General features: G+C 49.6%; 1 protein-coding gene across 2 annotated transcripts in view; it reads right to left on the bottom strand.

Moving 5' to 3' along the window:
- Positions 1-6,026, bottom strand: part of RHPN1 (rhophilin Rho GTPase binding protein 1) — a 39,763-nt gene extending 33,737 nt beyond the window's left edge. Inside the window, exons 1-2 of one of the 2 annotated variants that reach the window (XM_065628738.1) lie at positions 5,958-6,026; positions 5,080-5,359 (exon numbers count right to left, since the gene is read on the bottom strand). In XM_065628738.1, coding sequence (XP_065484810.1) covers positions 5,080-5,181 — 102 coding nt within the window. In that variant the 5' untranslated portion in view covers positions 5,182-5,359; positions 5,958-6,026. Of the gene's footprint in view, positions 1-5,079; positions 5,582-5,957 lie in introns of those variants that run through there. The other variant, XM_065628739.1, reaches the window with a different exon arrangement.
- Positions 6,027-18,386: the final 12,360 nt, after the last annotated feature.

The following is an 18,386-nucleotide window of genomic DNA, read 5'->3' as shown; positions in this document are numbered from 1 at the left end:
TCCAGGTGGGTTTGAATGTCTCCGGAGAAGGAGACTCCACAACCTCTCTGGGCAGCCTGTTCCAGGGCTCTCGCACCTCAAAGTAGAGAAGTTTCTCTCCATATTCAGCTGGAACCTCCTGTGCTTGTCTGTGCCCATTGCCCCTCACCCTATCGTTGGGCAGCACTGAAAAAGGGACATGGTTCAACTCTTCTGTTGGATAACCTGTTGGGTTTTCAATCATTTGACATCTCCAGTGCTGCCTTGCTCCCTCCTCACACCAGCCAGCTCCTGAGGGTGGTTGCTCAGGGCATAAATACATCTCTCAGACAAAACGGCAGGAGTTCTCCTAGAGCCTGGCTCCCCGTGACTCAGCTCCACCTCATCTCCTCCTACCCCAGCAGTCCCCACAAAAGCCAACCCAGATGCTCCTTCTACACAAACAGGAAGAGAACTGGCAGTCATAATAAAACAAATAAATCCTTTGGAGCCAAAGGCAAAGCCAAGCAAAGCTACAAGACCAGCCTGAGATATCTCAGTTTGACACCTCATAGATGTGAAGGCCACACTTCAGATAGAGCCACAGCAACCTTTGGACATCATAGAATAGTTTGGGTTGAAGGGACCTTAAAGATCATTTGTTCCAACCCCCCTGCTATGGGCAAAGACACCTTCCACTAGACCAGGTTGCTCAAAGCCCCGTCCAACCTGGCCTTGAACACTTCCAGGGATGGGACATCCACAACTTCTCTGGGAAACTGGTTCCCATGTTTTACCACCCTTATGAAGAATTTCTTCCTTGTATCTAATATAAATCTCCATTCTTTCAGTTCAAAGCCATTACCCCTTGTCCTAGCACTACATGCCCTTGTGAAAAATCCCTCTCCAGCTTTCTTGTAGGCCCTTTTTAGGTACACCATGAGTCATCCCACCTGAAAACTGTCCTCTTATCCAGAGGGGACATTCCTTTACGTAGAAGTGAGATTCGAGGTCAATGCCAAATCCATGCCAGTGCTGGTTATGGTTTGTTGCTAACCCTAAAGGCCTCCAGTCTTCAGAGCTGTCTGTAAAGTGGGTGCTGGGTGGTGAGCTTCTACAGCACTCAACACTAGTGACCAACCAATCTTTCCAGCACTACAAGTCTGCCCTCACAATGCAATTAAAGAAAACAGCACATGAAGGAACACGAGGTGCTACGGCACAAGCTCAACATGACCCAGCAATATGCACTTGCAGCCCAGAAACCCAACTGTATCCTGGGCTGCATCAAAAGAAGTGTGATCAGCAGGACAACAGAGGTGATTCCACTCTTGCAAGACCCCACCTGGAGTACTGTATTCATCTCTGGTGTCCCCAACATAAGAAGGACATGGACCTGTTGGAATAAGTCCAGAGGAGGCCATGAAGATGACCAGGGGCCTGGAGCACCTCTGGTATGAAGACAGGCTGAGAGACTTGGGGTTGTTCAGCCTGGAGAAGACTCCAAGGACACCTTGCAACAGGCTTCCCGTACCTAAAGGAACCCACAAGAAAGCTGGAGAAGGACTTTTCACAAGGGCATATGGTGATAAGACAAGAGTTAATGGCTTTAAACTGAAAGAGGGTGGATTTAGATTAGGTACAAAGAAGAAATTCTTCCTCATGAGGGTGATAAGACGCTGGAACAGGCTGCTCTGAGAAGTTGTGGATGCCACATCCCTGGAAGTGTTCAAGGCCAGGTTGGACAGAGCTCTGAGCAACTTGGTCTAGCAGAAGATGGCCTGGCCCATGGCAGAGGGGTTGGAATTAGATGATCTCTAAGGTCCCTTCCAACCCAAACCATTCTATGGTTCTACGAAATAGTACAGTTTGCACCCTGGAAACCTTCAACCCCAGCAGGGACGGTGAACGAAGAGCCAAAGATCAGTGCTTGAGAGGGTCAAGCACCAACCACCAAGCGTAATTCAGGCAGAGGTGGGTAACTCCAAGCCTGACAGTGTTCAAGAAGAGACTGGACAACATCCTCAGAGACATTGTGTGACCTGTGGGGTTGTCCTGTGCAGGGACAGGAGTTGGACTTGATGATCCCTGTGGGTCCCTTCCAACTCAGGACATTCTACGATAACTCCATGAGAGCACGTCAAGTCCAAGCCGTGTTTGCTCTCCACCAATTCACCCAGCTCACATCAAGGCACACTCCATTCGCTCTGCAATAAAAGCCAGAGCAAAATACCAGCAAAAAGACAGGGAATCACCGAAATTTAAACAATTTCTACAGCTCTATGAAGCATTGACACACAAGCTACTACTGTCATTAACAGAGATACCCTTGATCTATGAGCCCAACTCTGTGCGTGGAGCACAACCTCAGCCCTGTGGGTTTTACTCAGTAAATGCTTACGTCACCTCCCAACTGAAAAAAATAAAATAATAAAATAGGCAGGTCCTTCTTTTCATCCCCTCTCAGGAGCAATAATATTTCCTAATGGAGAGTTTTATCCCCAAAAGGGGGGTTTCCAAGTGCACAGATGATCCAGCAGCTGGAAAACTTGCTGTAGAAACAGGGTAAATGCAGCATCAAGCTCTCAGAACCTGTTTTATTTCCAGAACCACCCTGGTCTAAAAGCTGTTTTGGAGCCAGATCTGTCAATTGGGATTATTATTCCCATTTGCAACCCATGATTTTTCACGTCAGGCCAGCACAGGACAAGTGGTCAAGTGACCCTGGTTTAGCCACATTAGCCCATGGGACAGAGAGCAAAACAAAAGCCAGAGAACCATTCCAAACACAAAAGCAGGCTTTAAAATTCTCCTTTTTTTCCAAAGATTGTCGATAATTTCCTTTTCCTCCTAGCCAACGGCTTTTTCAGAAAGTAATATAGGCTGTTACTACAAGACAAACAGTAGGTCACAGCAAATGTTTTTTTTCTCCCTGAACATCTATTTATATATAAAAGTCCCTATCATGAAACTAATCTCATGAGGCACTCCGTCTGCAAGCTGTTTTTCTGTGGGAGACATTACCAGCTAAAACCTCTAAAACCTTTGATTGAGAATATGGTTACATCACGCAGCCTTTTAACAAATGAGTGCAGGATTAAGGTTTTAAATTTCCCAACAAAGTGCCCTCACTCTTGGCCAATGCACTCAGCAAGAGGAAGGAAAAATAAAATGGGAGGAAAAAAAAAATTAAAAATGGGGGATTGGGGTTTTTAAACATCAAAACCTGCATCCAGAGCTTGAATTTTATGAGAGTGCAACTGCTCTGGGGAGCTGGGGGAGGCACAGGGCATCATAAGAGCCAGGGCAGGGTGCCAGCAGGAAACAGATGTATTAAATCTTCAGCCCTGATACATGAACCCTGACAAAAAATTTAAAAAAAAAAAAAATATATATATATATACACACACACATATATATAAATCACTGTCACAGCAGCATTCAGGATCCCCTGCAAGGGAGCAAATGTGTGGTGGTCCCATCCACAGCCCCTGATGCTCTCAGTGTGGAAAACCAAATAAACCCTAAACAAACAAACAAAAAAACCAAAACAAACACCCAAACAAACAAACCCACGAAACCCCCCAAAACAAACAAAAAATAAACAAACGAAAAAAATTGAAACACAACAACAAAACTGCAACACACACAACTGGAAGAGGCTACATTGACAGTTTCTCTTAAATAGACAACTGATATAATTAATAGGAAACGTTTTAGGTTTTTTTTTTTAAATTAAAAAAGTAATCATGTTATGACAGATGCTGCTTATCTCCTGCCAGTTTTTTTCCCCCCCTAAAGCTTTGCAACATTTTCCTGTGTTATTCTCCTCTGTGCTACCGTCCGGCAGACCCAAACAGGGTGAACTGATTGCTCATACAAGGGAAATGGTGTGTCTATACGCAGAACAAATTGGAAAACAAACAAACAAAAAACACACCACAAAACTGCTGCTAATCTTCCCTCACAAATGGCACCTGCTATTTAGACAAGGTCCTGGGCAAACTCCAGCCTGGTTTAAGGTTGCAACCTCTTGAGCTGCAGCCAGCGAGGCCAGGCTCAAGTGACTCAAGATCAGATTGATCCTTGTTTAGCCAGGTTGCGATCTCGACACTTGCACAGGAGGAAAAAAAAAATTAAAAATAAAAAACCAAAACACCTCTAGAGCCTGGCTGAGCTTTGCTTTTTTTTTTTTTTTTTTTTTTTTTTGCCAAAGGGCTGCAGAAACGCAGCTCTCTGCTGAAGAACAAGTTTTGAAAATTATACACTTGCAAGAAGAGATCAGATTACAGGGCGAATTCGCCACAGGTTTATAAAGCCAGCTCCCAGGGGACAGACCTAACAAGAGATGTGCTTAAATGGTGCTAAAAAACTAACGTTTACCTATCTTTTCTAGCAACAAGAGGTGCTTTTTAAAGCCTCCTCAACCCTCGGAGCACATATCGAAGCCCAAGGGATGGCACGGAAAGTCGAGCGGCGGGGTTGGTGACAATCCCCGTTGGTTTTACCTCGCTGTTACTAATTAAACAAGTGACGCCAGGGGAGCTATCGGCCCCATCTCGCACGCACAGCCAGGCTGCACCGACTCTCCTCGTGGGCAGGTCCCGGGGGAGACGCGTGGCAGCGATAAACACCCTGCCCGGTACCTCCGACGGTGAAGGGAGGGACAGGCAGCGCTTGGCTGGACCATCTTCCTATGGGCAGGAAGGAGAAAAAGCCAAAATATAGGAGAATTTGGTTAAAAGGAGTCACTGGGAAGCTTGCAGATGGAGCCAGCAGAGGAAGAAGTAATAGAGGAGTGGAGTTTAAGAGATGAACGATGAGTTGCGTAGGGTTGCCTATGGATGGGTTGGATCAGATGACCTCTGAAGTTCCCTTCCAACCCAATTTATTCTATGATTCCGCGATGCTACTGACGCATTTCCACCCCACATCACACACCAAACCCTTCCCCATCCAGCCCCCTGCCATCCCCAGCACTGTTTGATGGTCAGGGCAGACTTGCACCCCCACCCATGGTGACCACCATCCCCATGGACCAGATGCCCAGCTCCACAGAGCATCACTTGGGTGCTCTGCCGTCCCACCCCCAACCCGTGGCACCCCACGGCCGTGTCTCACCTTCCGAGTGCTGCTGCTCTTCAGGGCTTCCAGGAGGACGAGGCCACTGTCCCCATCCCCTTCCCCACCAGCGGATGGGGTCTCCTCCTCGGGGGACATCATCTCCAGGGGTGCAGCATCCACAGGTTGGGGGGGGGGGGGTGGGCCTGCAGCTGGGGTGACTCTGACCCCCTCACGGGGTGATTCTGAGGTTCTGTATCCCCTCCTTGGGTTGCTCTGGTTCTCCTGGCCAAGCCCCACGCTCCGGTAGCCCCCAAGGGGTTCAAAGCCCAGCCTTGTCCTGGGCGGGGGGGCTTAAACCTCCACTAGCCCCTGCCCTTTGATGCTGCAAACCCCCGCGCACCTCACATCTGGCTAGGTGCAAGCCCACAGCTGGCTACCCCTCTTGCAGAGATATCCCAGATGCGGGGGGTGGGACGGGACACAAACCCCTACAGAGCTCCCCAAAATGGGGAAGGGGGTCAAACCCCCACAGAACTCCCTTGCAGAGCTACCCTAGCCGGAATGGGACTCCCCCCAAACTCCCTTGCAAGAACTACCCCAAATGAGGGGGTAAACCCCCCAAAGCCCCCTTGCAAGGGCTACCCCAAACGGAGGGGAAGGGGGAAACCCCTATAGACCCCCTTTACAGAGCTACCCCAGCCGGGCTGGGACCCCCCCAAAGCTCCCTTGCAACAACTACTGCAGATGAGGGTGCAACCCCCCCCAAAGCCCCCTTGCAAGAGCTACCCCAGCCCCCCAAACTCCTTTGCAGAGATGCCCCAGCTAGAGGCAAAACCCCACAGCCCTGCAAACTTACCCCTTAACCGGGGCAAACCCCACACCCTCGGGCGAATCAACCCCCAGCCCCCCCCCCCAGGAGATGCTGCCCCGCTCACCCCTCGTTCCCCTCGTTGCCCCCGGCGGCCAAGAGCGATCGCGGCGCCGGCCCCGCCGCGGCGCGGGGCATAAGCAGGGCGGCGGGGCGGGGCGAAGAGCGGGTTCAACCAATGGCAGAGGGGGACGGCGCGGATCGGCGGCGGCGCCGCCCAATGGGAGCGCGGGACAGGGAGGGGGGGGGGGGGGGGGGGGAGCGGAACGGAGCGGCTCGGGGAGGGGCGGGGCGGAGGGGCTGTCGCCCGTGGCAACGGTGGGAATTAGAACGCTGATGACGTCACGGGAGGGGCGGGGCTCCCCCCCCCCCCCCTTCTGGTTCCACATGTGGGTGCGCGCCCGTTGCACATCTGGACGACCCCACCTCCAGCTAGGCGCCCTCCCCCCGCACCGTCCCGGCCACATCTGGGTCGTCCCCCCCCATTCAACCCCTATAATCCCCGCAACCCTCGGGCTTCACACCCTTCCCCCCCCCCCCGCCCCGCAACATCTGGGCTGCTGTGGTGGTGGGGGGTGCAATAAAGCAGCACCCACCGCACCCCCCCCCCCCACCTCAGCCAGCTCCAGCTGCCGTCTGCCCCACTTCTGCTCCCTTGTGTATGGCCCCTTGGCCACATCATATGCCACCCCCCCCATAAAAACAGACAAAAAAACATCTGGATGGTGACACTGCAGCTCCCACAGCTGCTGAAGCAATTTTGTAACACCTGGGACTTTCACTCCCTTGCTCTGCTATACCCATCAGACGCCGCTCCTGTACAAAACACAATATAATACAAAATAAAGGAAAGGAAAGGAAAGGAAAGGAAAGGAAAGGAAAGGAAAGGAAAGGAAAGGAAAGGAAAGGGAGAGAGAAAGAAGGAAAGAGAGAGAGCAAGAGAGAGCAAGAGAAAATCCATTTTCCAGCCAGATGCAGGCAAATCCTACCCCACTTTTTCCTCTCTGGGCCATATTATTGAACCATGGAAGGGGTTTACTCTCAATCACGCCCATAAAATAAGAGCTGGGACTGGGCAACCATGTCAAAACCGTCAAAATTTCACGGAAAAATGTCCAGGGGTTGGAAAACTCCAATTCCCAAGATGCAAACGGGACTATAAACCATGCAGTGCCCGGCACAGGGATGCTGAACTGTGTTGTCACCAGCATGTGTCACCATGAAAAGGTCCCCAAGTCTTTACTGGGGCCTGGCTTCCTTTCCACAATGAAGTTAACGAGACAGCACTTGTGCGCGATGATCCTAATCACGTCAATATGGCATAAGGAACCTGTGCAGATTCAGCTGTTTAACAAGGTAAAAAAAAAAATAGCTCAGCATACATTAAACCTTTTTTATTGCATAATTCTATTTTATAACTGCCTGAATATATTAAAACATTTCCACCTTTTGCAGCCAATTTTTGCTCATCAGGGCTTCAAGGATTGCATGATCTTGAGGAAATGAGTATGTTAGGAAGGACTTTTCTCTCCCTCCTGGATTTCCCAATTTGAAAGAAGCCACTGGACGAGAAAGGTGGAATTACTTTTTAATCCAGAGTGGCAGAAATGCTTTTTCCAGGTGAATACTGTGGTGGTTTGCAAAGAGAAGTACTTTTAATCCTGTGGCCGCAACTGTCTGCACATCGGGGAGTGCGTAGGAAGAGGTATTTATTCTTTTGCTGACGAGGGAGCTACCTTCAGCCCAACTACAATTGGCAGCCCATGGGATATTGTCACTGATATCACCCTCAACAGCTCACCATGGTGTCACCGAACCTTGCAGGGACCCCATTTGCAGTCTGGTTTTCCCCAAAGATGAGCCAGACCCTCTTTGTGGTCCACGTTTCCCCACTGCAGAGCCCTGGGTGGAGTCATCTTGCTCCTATCTCCCCCATTGCGAAGAGTGTCTGAAAAGGGAAAATACATGAAAACATATAAAACCTCTCCTATTATTAAGAATTTTACCCCAAGTTGTGTTTGGGTAGGATGCATAGGCAATCTGGAGCTGGTCTAAGCTAGGACAGATTTTTCCCAGCTCACCCACACTACAAACCTCATCATTTCCTATCGCGGACATCTGAACCAGCATGGAAAACTTGGGAGAAACCTTCACCAAGCATCAAGGCTGAATAAATCTATATGAGACCCAAGGTGAAAATGGAAGAAAAACAAAAAGACGCTGGTCCTTGGTTTGGCAGAAGGCGACTGAGAGCGAACAAGCACCAACAAGACATCGTCCTCTCCTGCTCCCTGCCCCAGGGCCAGCTCCCATCCCTTGACAACTTTTACTCATCCAGCAAGAAAGGCGGCTTGGATGCTTTTTCCTCAGTTGGGTGGCGCAAGGAGGATCAAAGAGGCTTTCCCAGAGCCAGCCCTGCCTCTGGGGTTTTCCGCTCCCGGCTGCGAACCGGGCGGCATCTTCCCAGGGGAACGCGTGGCCCCGCTACTCGCCATGGCCGGAGATCTCGGTGTGGGGAAATCATGGAATCATAGAGTAGTTTGGGTTGGAAGGCACCTTCAAAGCTCATCCAGCCCAACCCCTGCCGTGAGCAGGGACATCTGCACCACCTCAGGTTGCTCAGAGTCCCGTCCAGCCTGGTCTGGGATGTCTCCAGGGATGGGGCATCCACCACCTCTCTGGCCAACCTGGGCCAACACTCCGCCACCCTCATTATAAAAAAAATTCTTCCTCATGTCTACCATGAATCTTCCTTCCCAAAACTCAGCATTTTCGTGAAAAGCTCGTGTTTCTTCATGCTGTGCAAAGCCCCTGTAGATTCTTTCTACCAGCCCCTTCTCAGTAATGCTGCTTGCACCAGTCTGAGCATGATTGAGACCATTTTGAGGTCCAGCTGTGATGAGGTGCTTGATGGCAACATGAGCAGGTGAAAGCAATAAGTCACCTGCATGAATAGGGGTGGAGAGGAGCGGGTGAGGGCTTCAGAATGAGGGTTATGGGTTCTACCACACAATATTGTGTGACATCCAACCTCTGCACCCAGTGTCTGGGCTCAAAGACTTCTCCAAATCCAACCATGAGGCTCTGATGGGTAAGAACTAGCTGAGAAAGGCTAGATTATGGGATTAATTTAATTATCTAATTGTAGAGGGGGTATCTTCTGGAAGGAAGATTTCCCCAGGCTGTTTTTGTAGCAATATTTTTGGCCTCCTCTTCCACCTGAGCCATACAAAGTGTTTTCTCTCCACCAGGTCTCCTTGGCAAGGAGGTGCTGGCTGGGGATTCTCCTCAAATTCAGCTTTTGGGCTAAAACTTCATTTCCCAGGGTGCATTTTGGGCTGGGAAGCTCCAATCAGAGCTGAGAGAGACTTTTTATAAGCTGCCAGTGAGGGGGCATTGCCCTAGAGAGGCAGCTGGGCCAGGGGTGGGATCTTCTCTAGGCTGGGTGGCTTTGAGGGGAACTTGGTCCCACCAGCAGCTGTAAGTGCTCACAGCGTGGCGAAAACTGGTAAAATATGGAGGTTTTCAATGTATTTTTTTGTTTTTAACTCCTTGAGAAGTCTGTAGGGTGTCTCATGGTGCTTTATAGCTCGTCTTCTCTCCTTGAATAGTCCCCTTTTTTTCTTCAGCTAGTGAAGGCCTCTCATAGATGGGGACCACCCTGACGTTGTTTGGATTTTATATTTATTTCTTGCATCCTTTGAGGCCTTGAGTTTACATGGGAAACAGTGATTTTTGGGGGGGTTTAACTGCTCTAGCCGTGGGGAGAGGTGATAGCTGGGTGATGGTGGCCCAGCTGCCTGCTATGGTGGGGGAGGACTCAATATCTCAATTTTGCTCTTATTTCTTGGTTGTATTTTAATATTTTCTGCTGTTGTGGCTTTCTGGATGTGTTTAAGGCCTAGATAATATTTGCTGCGTACCTTGGGCTGTTCTGAGGGTGTGAATCCACCCCAGCACTATCCAGCCCCCATCTACCTACCTGGAGCTGTGAATTCCTGTACTATTTTGGAGGTTTTTCTTTTTGTTTTAGCAGCAATTTTATTTTTACCGTCTCTAATTGTAGCTCAGGGACTGAGCTCAAGGTTTTTCCGATTGGTGTTCTGCTTGGGTCCTTGTTAAAGCTGAACTTGACCATGTGGGTAGCTGTGAACTTCAGGGTTGAGATGCGGAGTATCTGTTGGGGTTTTCTCTGAGAGCAAAACTGGGGTGTTACCAGCCACACGTTGTCTCCATCTTATTGCAGTGACCATCCTTGGGGATGCTACCTTAACCCCGTATCACATCTCGAAGAGCTGGTGGATGACAGAGCCATGGGGGTCTCAAGGGCCAAGGATGGCAGCAGGTGGGTACCATGGGGCATGGCAGGGGATTTTGGGGGGCTTCCAGCATCGTGTTATCACATCTGCTGCGCCTGGCTCTGTCAGGCATCTTAGCCATAAAGTGGTCAGCAGGGAAATCTCTCCAAATTTCCTTTTCGGAGCCTTTTTTTTTTTTGGTGCTGCTGGATTATAAGGGTTAAGTAGTGTGGCGTTACACCTTGGCTTGTTTCCGCCGCCAAGGGGTTTGCTGCAGGTGTTGCCTGCTTGGCCTCAGTGGGATGAATTTGCTTTTGAACCCAGGAAGCAAAAGAGCGAGTTGGGGAAGGGGCAGGAGGCACCAAAGGCATCCAGGAGAAAGGCTGTGAAGAAGGAACCAGAGGAGATACCATGCGTAGTGCAGGTATCAGACAGCCCTCACCATGCCCAGGTATTGAGGTGACCCTTGTGACTGTCCCTGAAGTTTTATGGGCATCACATCCACTCCATGAACTCCCTTTTCTCTTATACCACTCTGCCCTGACATGCAGCCCCCTGTGGTAAAAGGGAAAAAAAAGAAATCACCCAAGGCGAAGGAGAAGCCGCTGCAGGAAAACATCATCAGCAGGTAACTCCTCAGCTGGATGGAGGGGTTGATGGTGGCAACCAGGGAGGAGATGGGCTGTGGGACTTTGTCCTCCCACCCATGCTGGGGTTCCACATCTGGCCTCAACCCAGAGCCAAGCATGGGAGCGCTGTGTCCAACTCTGCTCTCCTTGGGTTGCTTTGATTATCAAAAAGGGTTTGTTTTTAATTGGGAAAAACTTGTGTTCCTTCTCTGTCTCCCTTTTGGTCAAGAAGCTCCCTAAAGCAAGAGGCTGCAGAAGGGAAAGGTCTCATCTTGAGCCCCCGGGATGGGATCCAAGTGGAGGAGGAAGCCGCATCTGGATTGGTAGGTGGTGATCTCTGCACCGAAGTATTAGGAGAGCTTGTGGTTTGATGTTGAGGGAGCTGTGAAGATAGTGTCCTGCAACTTGTGGTTATGTGCGAGCCCCCAAAGGGAATGTTTGAGCATCCTGAATTAAATCAAAAAGTAAATTGCCTGCAGCTCATGTGCCCCGCTAGCAGATGCATGTGGCATTGAATTGGTCACATTTTGGTGTTGGACCAAGAGTGTGAGTTGACATTAACAGGATAACCAGGACATGGGTGATTCCACTGCTTTTCAAGCATGAGGCTGAGGTTCATCTCATCCTGACAACAGCCTTTTTTGAGGCATTTGGTCTTTATGGCTGTTCCTGGGATGATGCTGGAGATGACTGTCATTGGCCATCATCCCGGCCAATTCCCCCTACATTTTGCTTTGCCCACATTAACATATTGTACTTGTCCTCTTGGCATGTGAAACCAGTGGAGGTGCCTTTTTTTTTTTCTCCCTTCCCCATGATGAGTCTCCATCCCTCTTGCAAACAGTGTCTGAAATGTCAGCAAACTCTCCTGGTTGGATGCAACTGGAGCTGCAACCTTGAAACCCCCCGAGGGTGCCTGTGGTCCATGTCCTGGTGTTGCTGGTGTTCCCAGTCCAAGCACCAGGCATTTGCATGCAGGACTTTTTTTTTTTTTTCAGAAGATCGTGGCTGTCTCTCCTGAATTTACCAACCTGATTTCTGACAGCAGCTGAAGGATTGTGAATTTGAGAGCAGGCGTATTCCCAGGGAACGAAAGTGTATATTGCCATAACCAACCTATAATTAACTTAGGGTTGTTTTCCCCCTTAATGAGTTAACCCAGCAGCTTCTCAGCAGCAGCTTTCAAGAAAAATTCCTGTGTGGTTTTAGCCTCCCTTGAAAGCCTTCAAAAGAGAAACTTGGGGAAGCCAGAATTCATAACGAGAGCCTTGATGCTTGGCAAGCATTGGGTGAAGCTGGGATGGGTTTCGGGGCTCTGCGTAGGTTGGATGTAACCTTGCACAGCCAGGAGCAGAAGAACCTGGCTTCAGCTTTGAAAACAAGTATGCAAACGGTGTGATATTTCTGGTGGCCACCATGGGTCAGCTCTGAGGGCTCTGAGTCCCCTCTGAGCTAATTTTCTTCTAGGTCCTGTCCCCATTTTCCCTGTGCTTTGCTTTTTCTTTCTTCTTGCCCTCTGTTCGCCTTTGTTGTATTTCCCACCCTGTGGCTTTGCCCCCCACTTGTCTTTCCCTCTTACCATCTGCTACAAAGAGTCGTTTAATCTTTTAAAGACCAAGCTGGCATGGATGCACATAAGCTGTTATTTGAATCATCTTTGTTTTGGAGCTCTCCCATCCCTTCTGCTGTCCTGGACCAGTGTCCCTGGTAGCAACAACGCATCTAATGAGCAAGGTGGTTGACGAGGGTTATAGTTTTAATGTATTTGCTCCAGAAAATACCTTTTCACTGTTGTTGGATGTAAGACAGGGACTTCCTAACCCCATAAAACCTCAACGCTCTCCTCAAGCGTGGAAGACCCTGCTGTTTTGGGCTTCTGGTTTTTAGCCAGGATGGCTGAGGAAGCGGAAGGTGATGTCAATGGGACATGGGTACTGTGGCCTGGCTGCCTGCCATCACAGGCGGTGGGTGATTGCTTGGGGGTGATGCTGCTTTTGAGGTACCTGTGCTAGCTCTGCCTTTCTAACGCCTTCCAGATCAAAACTGTGAATCTCTTTCAGGAGGAGACTGAATCAACCCTCAACCAAGGGCCATCAGTGGGACTGGAAGACTCCTCAAGGTATGCTCTGAATGCTTTTTGCACAGAGAACTGGAAATTTGTGCGCGCTTTTTTTTTTATTACCATGGGGTTGCTCAACCCTGGTTTTCCCTCCCGTATCTCAGAGACCACGCTGTTGCTGATGCCTTCATGGGACAACCTGGCCATGTCCTGGTGCCTTCAGTGACCTTAAAGCCTGCAAAAACATTGCGAGTGGAATTTGAGGCCCCATTCTGGAATTTGAGGGCAGTGAGGGAGGCTCCTGGTCCCAACCAACCTCCCCAAGGATGCTTGAGTCAGCAGGGCGCGATCGCTCAGATGCACATACCTACATAAATATGGAAGTAGGCGGTGGGGAAACGCTCTTAGGGACAACCAGCCTTGTGAAGCCTGGGAAAAGGGTGTTTCTTTCCCTTGTCCCATGCTACATCTGGGCAGAGGTAGGAAGCTGAATTCATTAAGCTGGCCCTTAGCAGGCTAATCCTCTCTGTGTCTTAGAGGCGGGGGCTTTCATGTCCAGTGAGAGGCCTCTAATAAGACCTTCTGGGGAAGGAGCAGATCCCAAAAGGCGGCAGGACTTTACCTTCTTAGTCATGGATCTGCTGGTGCTTGGCTGCTAATGAGATTGGGGGAGCTGAGCATGTTTTGCTGGGCCATTTGCCCTAATGAATTTAGTGGAGGTTGTGTAATGCATGCTCTGGCTGAAGCATCTGGCCCCTGTTTTTTGGGACCTTGCTGCCTCCACCTCAAGCAAACTCATCGAATCACAGAATAGTTTGGGTTGGAAGGGACCTTCACAGCTCATCCAGTGCCACCCCTGCCGTGAGCAGGGACATCTGCACCAGCTCAGGTTGCTCAGAGCCCCGTCCAGCCTGGCCTGGGATGTCTCCAGGGATGGTTCATCCACCACCTCTCTGGCCAACCTGGGACAGGGTCTCACCACCCTTAGGGGCAAAAAATTCCTTCCTCATGTCCAGCCTGAATCTCTCCTCCTTGAGTTTAAAATCATCACCCCTTGTCCTATTGCAAGAGGCCCTGCTAAAAAGTCTGTCTCTGTGTTTTCTATAGGCCCTTTTTAAGTACAGAAAGGGCACAATAAGGTCTCCCCAGAGCCTTCTCTTCTCCAGGCTGAACAGCCCCATCTCTCTCAGCTGAAGGCTTCCCTGAGCCCCGCGTTGCTCTGATGTCCCACAGCCTGGTAATTAAGCATCAGCCTAAATGAAATTTTAGAAAAAGACCAAACATCTCCTTTTCCATTACAGAAATGTTATACGCAGGAAGTTTTGTCTAAAGGCAGAAATTGTGGCTCAGTTTTCTTTGTGCTCATCTGGACATGCAGGAGAGCCATCACCACCTTCCTTGGGAGGAGAAACCTGGCTTTCCAGTGACCTCCTGGGTGTCATCAGGACAGATGGCCGTGCTTTCAAACTGGCCTTACTGTGGGGTGCCAGAAGGAGGGAAAGGCTGGAAATGGGTCAGACCCATGGGCTGGTGCAGTGGCCTGAGCTCAACTCCAAGTTTGCCTAGCATGGACTGGAGGGATGTCGCTTTGGTTGGTTTCCACGTGCTGCCCTCACCTGCTGCTAGCCTGTGGTGTGGAGTTGTGTGTTGTGGTTGGTTGTTTTTTGTTGTGCTTTTTTTTAATTTTTTTTTTTTGTGCGTGGTGTGTTTTTGGTGTGGTGTTGTGTGTGGTGTGTGTTGTGTTTTTTTTGTGGTGGTACTGATCACAAGCTGGAGATATGATGCTCTGCAGCCTGGTGGGCATCTCACTTGGTTGGGACGTGGCAATGACCCAGCAGGGGCATAGAGTCATAGAATCATTTTGGTTGGAAAAGACCTTTCAGATCATAGAGTCCAAACATTTACCCAACACTGTCAAGCCCAGCTCTAAACCATGTCCCAAGAACCTCATCTACTTGTCTTTTAAACTGCTCCAGGGATGGTGGCACCATCACCTCAAGCCTGTGGAGATGTAGGCTCAATCTACAAGGTGTAGACTTGGTTGAAGTGCGCTCTCTCTTCATTTTTCACTTTTTTTTTGAACATGAGCAACTCAAAGATGAGGTTCCCAACTCCCTGCCTGGCTTGGAGAAGCCTTGGGAGAAAGTATTTCATAGGGGGCATGTTCATAGAATCATAGAATGTTAGGGATTGGAAGGGGCCTCGAAAGCTCATCCAGTGCAATCCCCCCACCGGAGCAGGAACACCCAGATGAGGTTACACAGAAGGTGTCCAGGCGGGTTGGAATGTCTGCAGAGAAGGAGACTCCACAACCTCCCTGGGCACCCTCACTGAGAAGATGTTTCTTCTCATATTTAAGTGGAACCTCCTGTGTTGCGGTTTGTATCCATTGCTCCTTGTCCTATCATTGGTTGTCACCAAGAAGAGCCTGGTTCCATCCCCATGACACTGACCCTTTACATATTGATAACCATTAATGAGGTTGCCCCTCAGTCTCCTCTTCTCCAAGCTAAAGAGCCCCAGCTCCCTCAGCATGTTGGTGCTTTGTAATGTCTGAAAGTCCTGCAGAAGTCCCAAAAATTCACCTGACCTCTCTGCTGACCAGGGAAGCATTCCTGTGTTCCTCACCCATATAGCTGATGGTGGAGGTTATGGATTCAGATGCTCCTTTTCCTGCAGCTTGTTGCATTGATGAGGTTCTGTCCTTCACTGTTGTACCAATGTTCAGGTTGGGAGGGGACTGTGGGAGCCTGTCCTCAGAGTCTCAGAAGATAGAATCATAGAATAATTTTGGTTTGAAGAGACCCTCGAGATTGAGTCTAACTGTTAACCCAATGCTGTCACTAAACCGTGTCCCTAAGAACCTCATCCTTTAAACCCCTTCAGGGATGGTGACTCCACCACTGCCCTGGGCAGCTTGTTCCAATGCCTGATAACCCCTTCCATGAAGAATTTTTTCCTAATGTCCAATCTAAATGTCCCCTGGTGCAACTTGAAGCAGTTTCCTCTTATCCTATCACTTGCTACTTGGGAGAAGAGACCAACCTCCCCTCACTACAACCTCCTTTCAGGTAGCTGTAGAGAGCAAGGAGGTATCCCCTCAGCTGTCTTTTCTTCAGACTAAGATATATCCCATTACAAGGTCTCCTCCTCCAGCATGGCCACAATGCTCAGCCTCTTGCCATCTCTCTCCTGGCTTCTGCTCATGTTGCCAAGCCTTTTGATCATGTCCCTTTCTCTGGACAAAGGTGTCTTTGGGGACATTTCCTTGGGGCCTCCCCAATTTTGATCTGGAGACCTTGTGGTCCTGCTCATTTGAGCTTCCTCATCCCACAAGCTGCAACCTGGGGCCACGTCCTACAAGGACCGGTCACTGCTGCCTTGGGATATCTCCAGCTGTCACAGCACCCGTGGTCCTGCCATGCTTGAAGGGAAACAAGGGCTTGTTTGGGAGAAATCCCCTAATTTTGCGTGCAAGTGGTTCAAGCTGTTCACCAATACAGTGGGAAATGTCTGTGCTTTTGCTGTAGGTTGCAGCACAAACCTCGGAGAGCAGGACCCAGAGCAGGGTGGCAACTTTCGGTGACCAAGGCTGGAGTTGGGGTAAGAAACCCAGGGGATTATCACGCTGGACCTCATCCTGCATGGTGCATGCCACTTATCACCTCTTCCACGCGCATGGGATTTGGGATAATCTCTCTTTCCCAAGTTCAACTTTTCTCCCCTTCTGGCTGTTTCCCACAGGTCCCAAAGCCAAGTGATGGTGTTGCTGGTGGGGCTGCATCCCTCTCTGGAGAGCCTGGGGCTTTGGAGATGGATGTGGGGGTCACCACTACGAGGAAGGGCAAGGAGAAAGAGCTGGACCCCCCTGCCCCACAGCAGCAAGGCTCAAAGAGGAAAAGAGAGAAGAAGCAAGAGCAAAGGAAGCAGCAGGAAAAGGAATTGGTGGGAAAAGGAGGGAGGAAGAAGGTCGAACTTGAGGAAAACCCTGGGGATGTCATGGAAGGTGTTGAGGAGGAGGAGGGTGGTGATGGGAACAGGAATCGGGCAGGGGGATGGAGCAGAACCAAGCAAGGGAGCAGCAGCACCCAGGGATGGGGTGATGGGAGGGAAAAGCAGGAGAAAGGGAAAGCAGAGAAGCGCAAGAAGGCAAAAACAGAGGAGGTGGAGAAGATGAGGAAGAAGAAGAAAAAGGAAAAAACGCTTGAAGAGGAGCAAGTGCTGGAGAAGACGGATGAGGAAGGAGAGAAAGAAGAGGGAGAGGGACTGGAGGAGAGAGATGGGAGAAAGGAAAGTGAAGATGGAAAAGGAGTAAAGGAGGAAGAAGAGGAGGTGGATGATAAAGGGGATGAAGGATGGGGAGAGAGCCAGAGCGCAGAGGTTGGGCAGGAGATGGAGGAGGATGAGGTGGGGAAGGGAAACGTGTTAGGGAAAGAGAAAAAGCAGAAAATCAAGGAGAAAAAGCCAAAGGAGGAAATGGAAGAGAAGGGGAAGAAGAGCAAAGAGAAGAGTGAAGAAGAGGAGGCCCCAAAGAAAACCCGGAAAAGGAAATCTAAGGAAGAAGGGGAAGAAAAGAACAATAAAAAGGCTAAAAAGGAAGAGAAAGAGGAAGAAAAGAAAGAAGAGGCAGAAAACAAGTGGAAATGGTAAGTGTCCTTTGTGCCTTTGGCCTGTGTGCATGTCTGACACTGATGCAATTGGGGTTTTAGTTTTATTTCTTAGAGTAAAACTGTGACAATTTTTTTTTTTATTACTATTTTTAACTGCTCTTCTGTATTTTCTTAAGCCTTGAACTTGCCACTCTTGGCAGGAGGCAGGGGGTGAGAGATGACAGGAGGTCCTAAATACACAATAGTATTTGTATAATATGTTTTTTAAATTCTTATAACAGTTAATACAATATATATATATATTCCTCCTGAAATATCTTTGCTGGTGCCCAGCCAAGGAAGGGAGATGCTCATGGCTGGTGGAATTTGCACAACCTCCTGTAATATAATAAAACAGCTTCCAAGGCAGCTGGAGCCGTATTGGGGAGCTGCAGAGGATATAAAGCAGCTGCAGTTTATTTCCTCCCCTCTTCAGGAGTTTTTGGATGATCCAGGCAAGCTTTTTGATAGGAGAACATTGAGAAAAGAGTGTATGAGCAAGGCTGATGGATGCTGTATTATTTTTTTTTTTTGAGGTGGCAGGGGGGTGGCGACTTTATCCACTTGGTGTCACTCTCTCCCAGAGCACCCCAATATCTGGAGCAGAAAAAGGAGCATTTAGGGGGCTGGATGGTTTGGAGCAGGTCACAAATCCAGGTTGTGGGGAGCTCCAGGGCATGGAGGTGCCAGGGATGGAGGTGCCAGACAGAGATGCCCATGGGTGCCTGGATCTTTGGGACAGGCTCTTGTGAGGTGTGGTGTGGCAGGAAAAATGAGACTATACAAATTTTTTTGCCAAGCTTTTCCCCCTTATTTGAGGAGCTGGAGCCTGGCACGGAGGCGAGAAGCCGGTACAAGGCG

This window comes from Caloenas nicobarica, chromosome 2 (assembly GCF_036013445.1).
Source record: "Caloenas nicobarica isolate bCalNic1 chromosome 2, bCalNic1.hap1, whole genome shotgun sequence".
NCBI classification, from domain to species: domain Eukaryota; kingdom Metazoa; phylum Chordata; class Aves; order Columbiformes; family Columbidae; genus Caloenas; species Caloenas nicobarica.
This window is presented reverse-complemented; position numbering and strand designations above follow the sequence as displayed.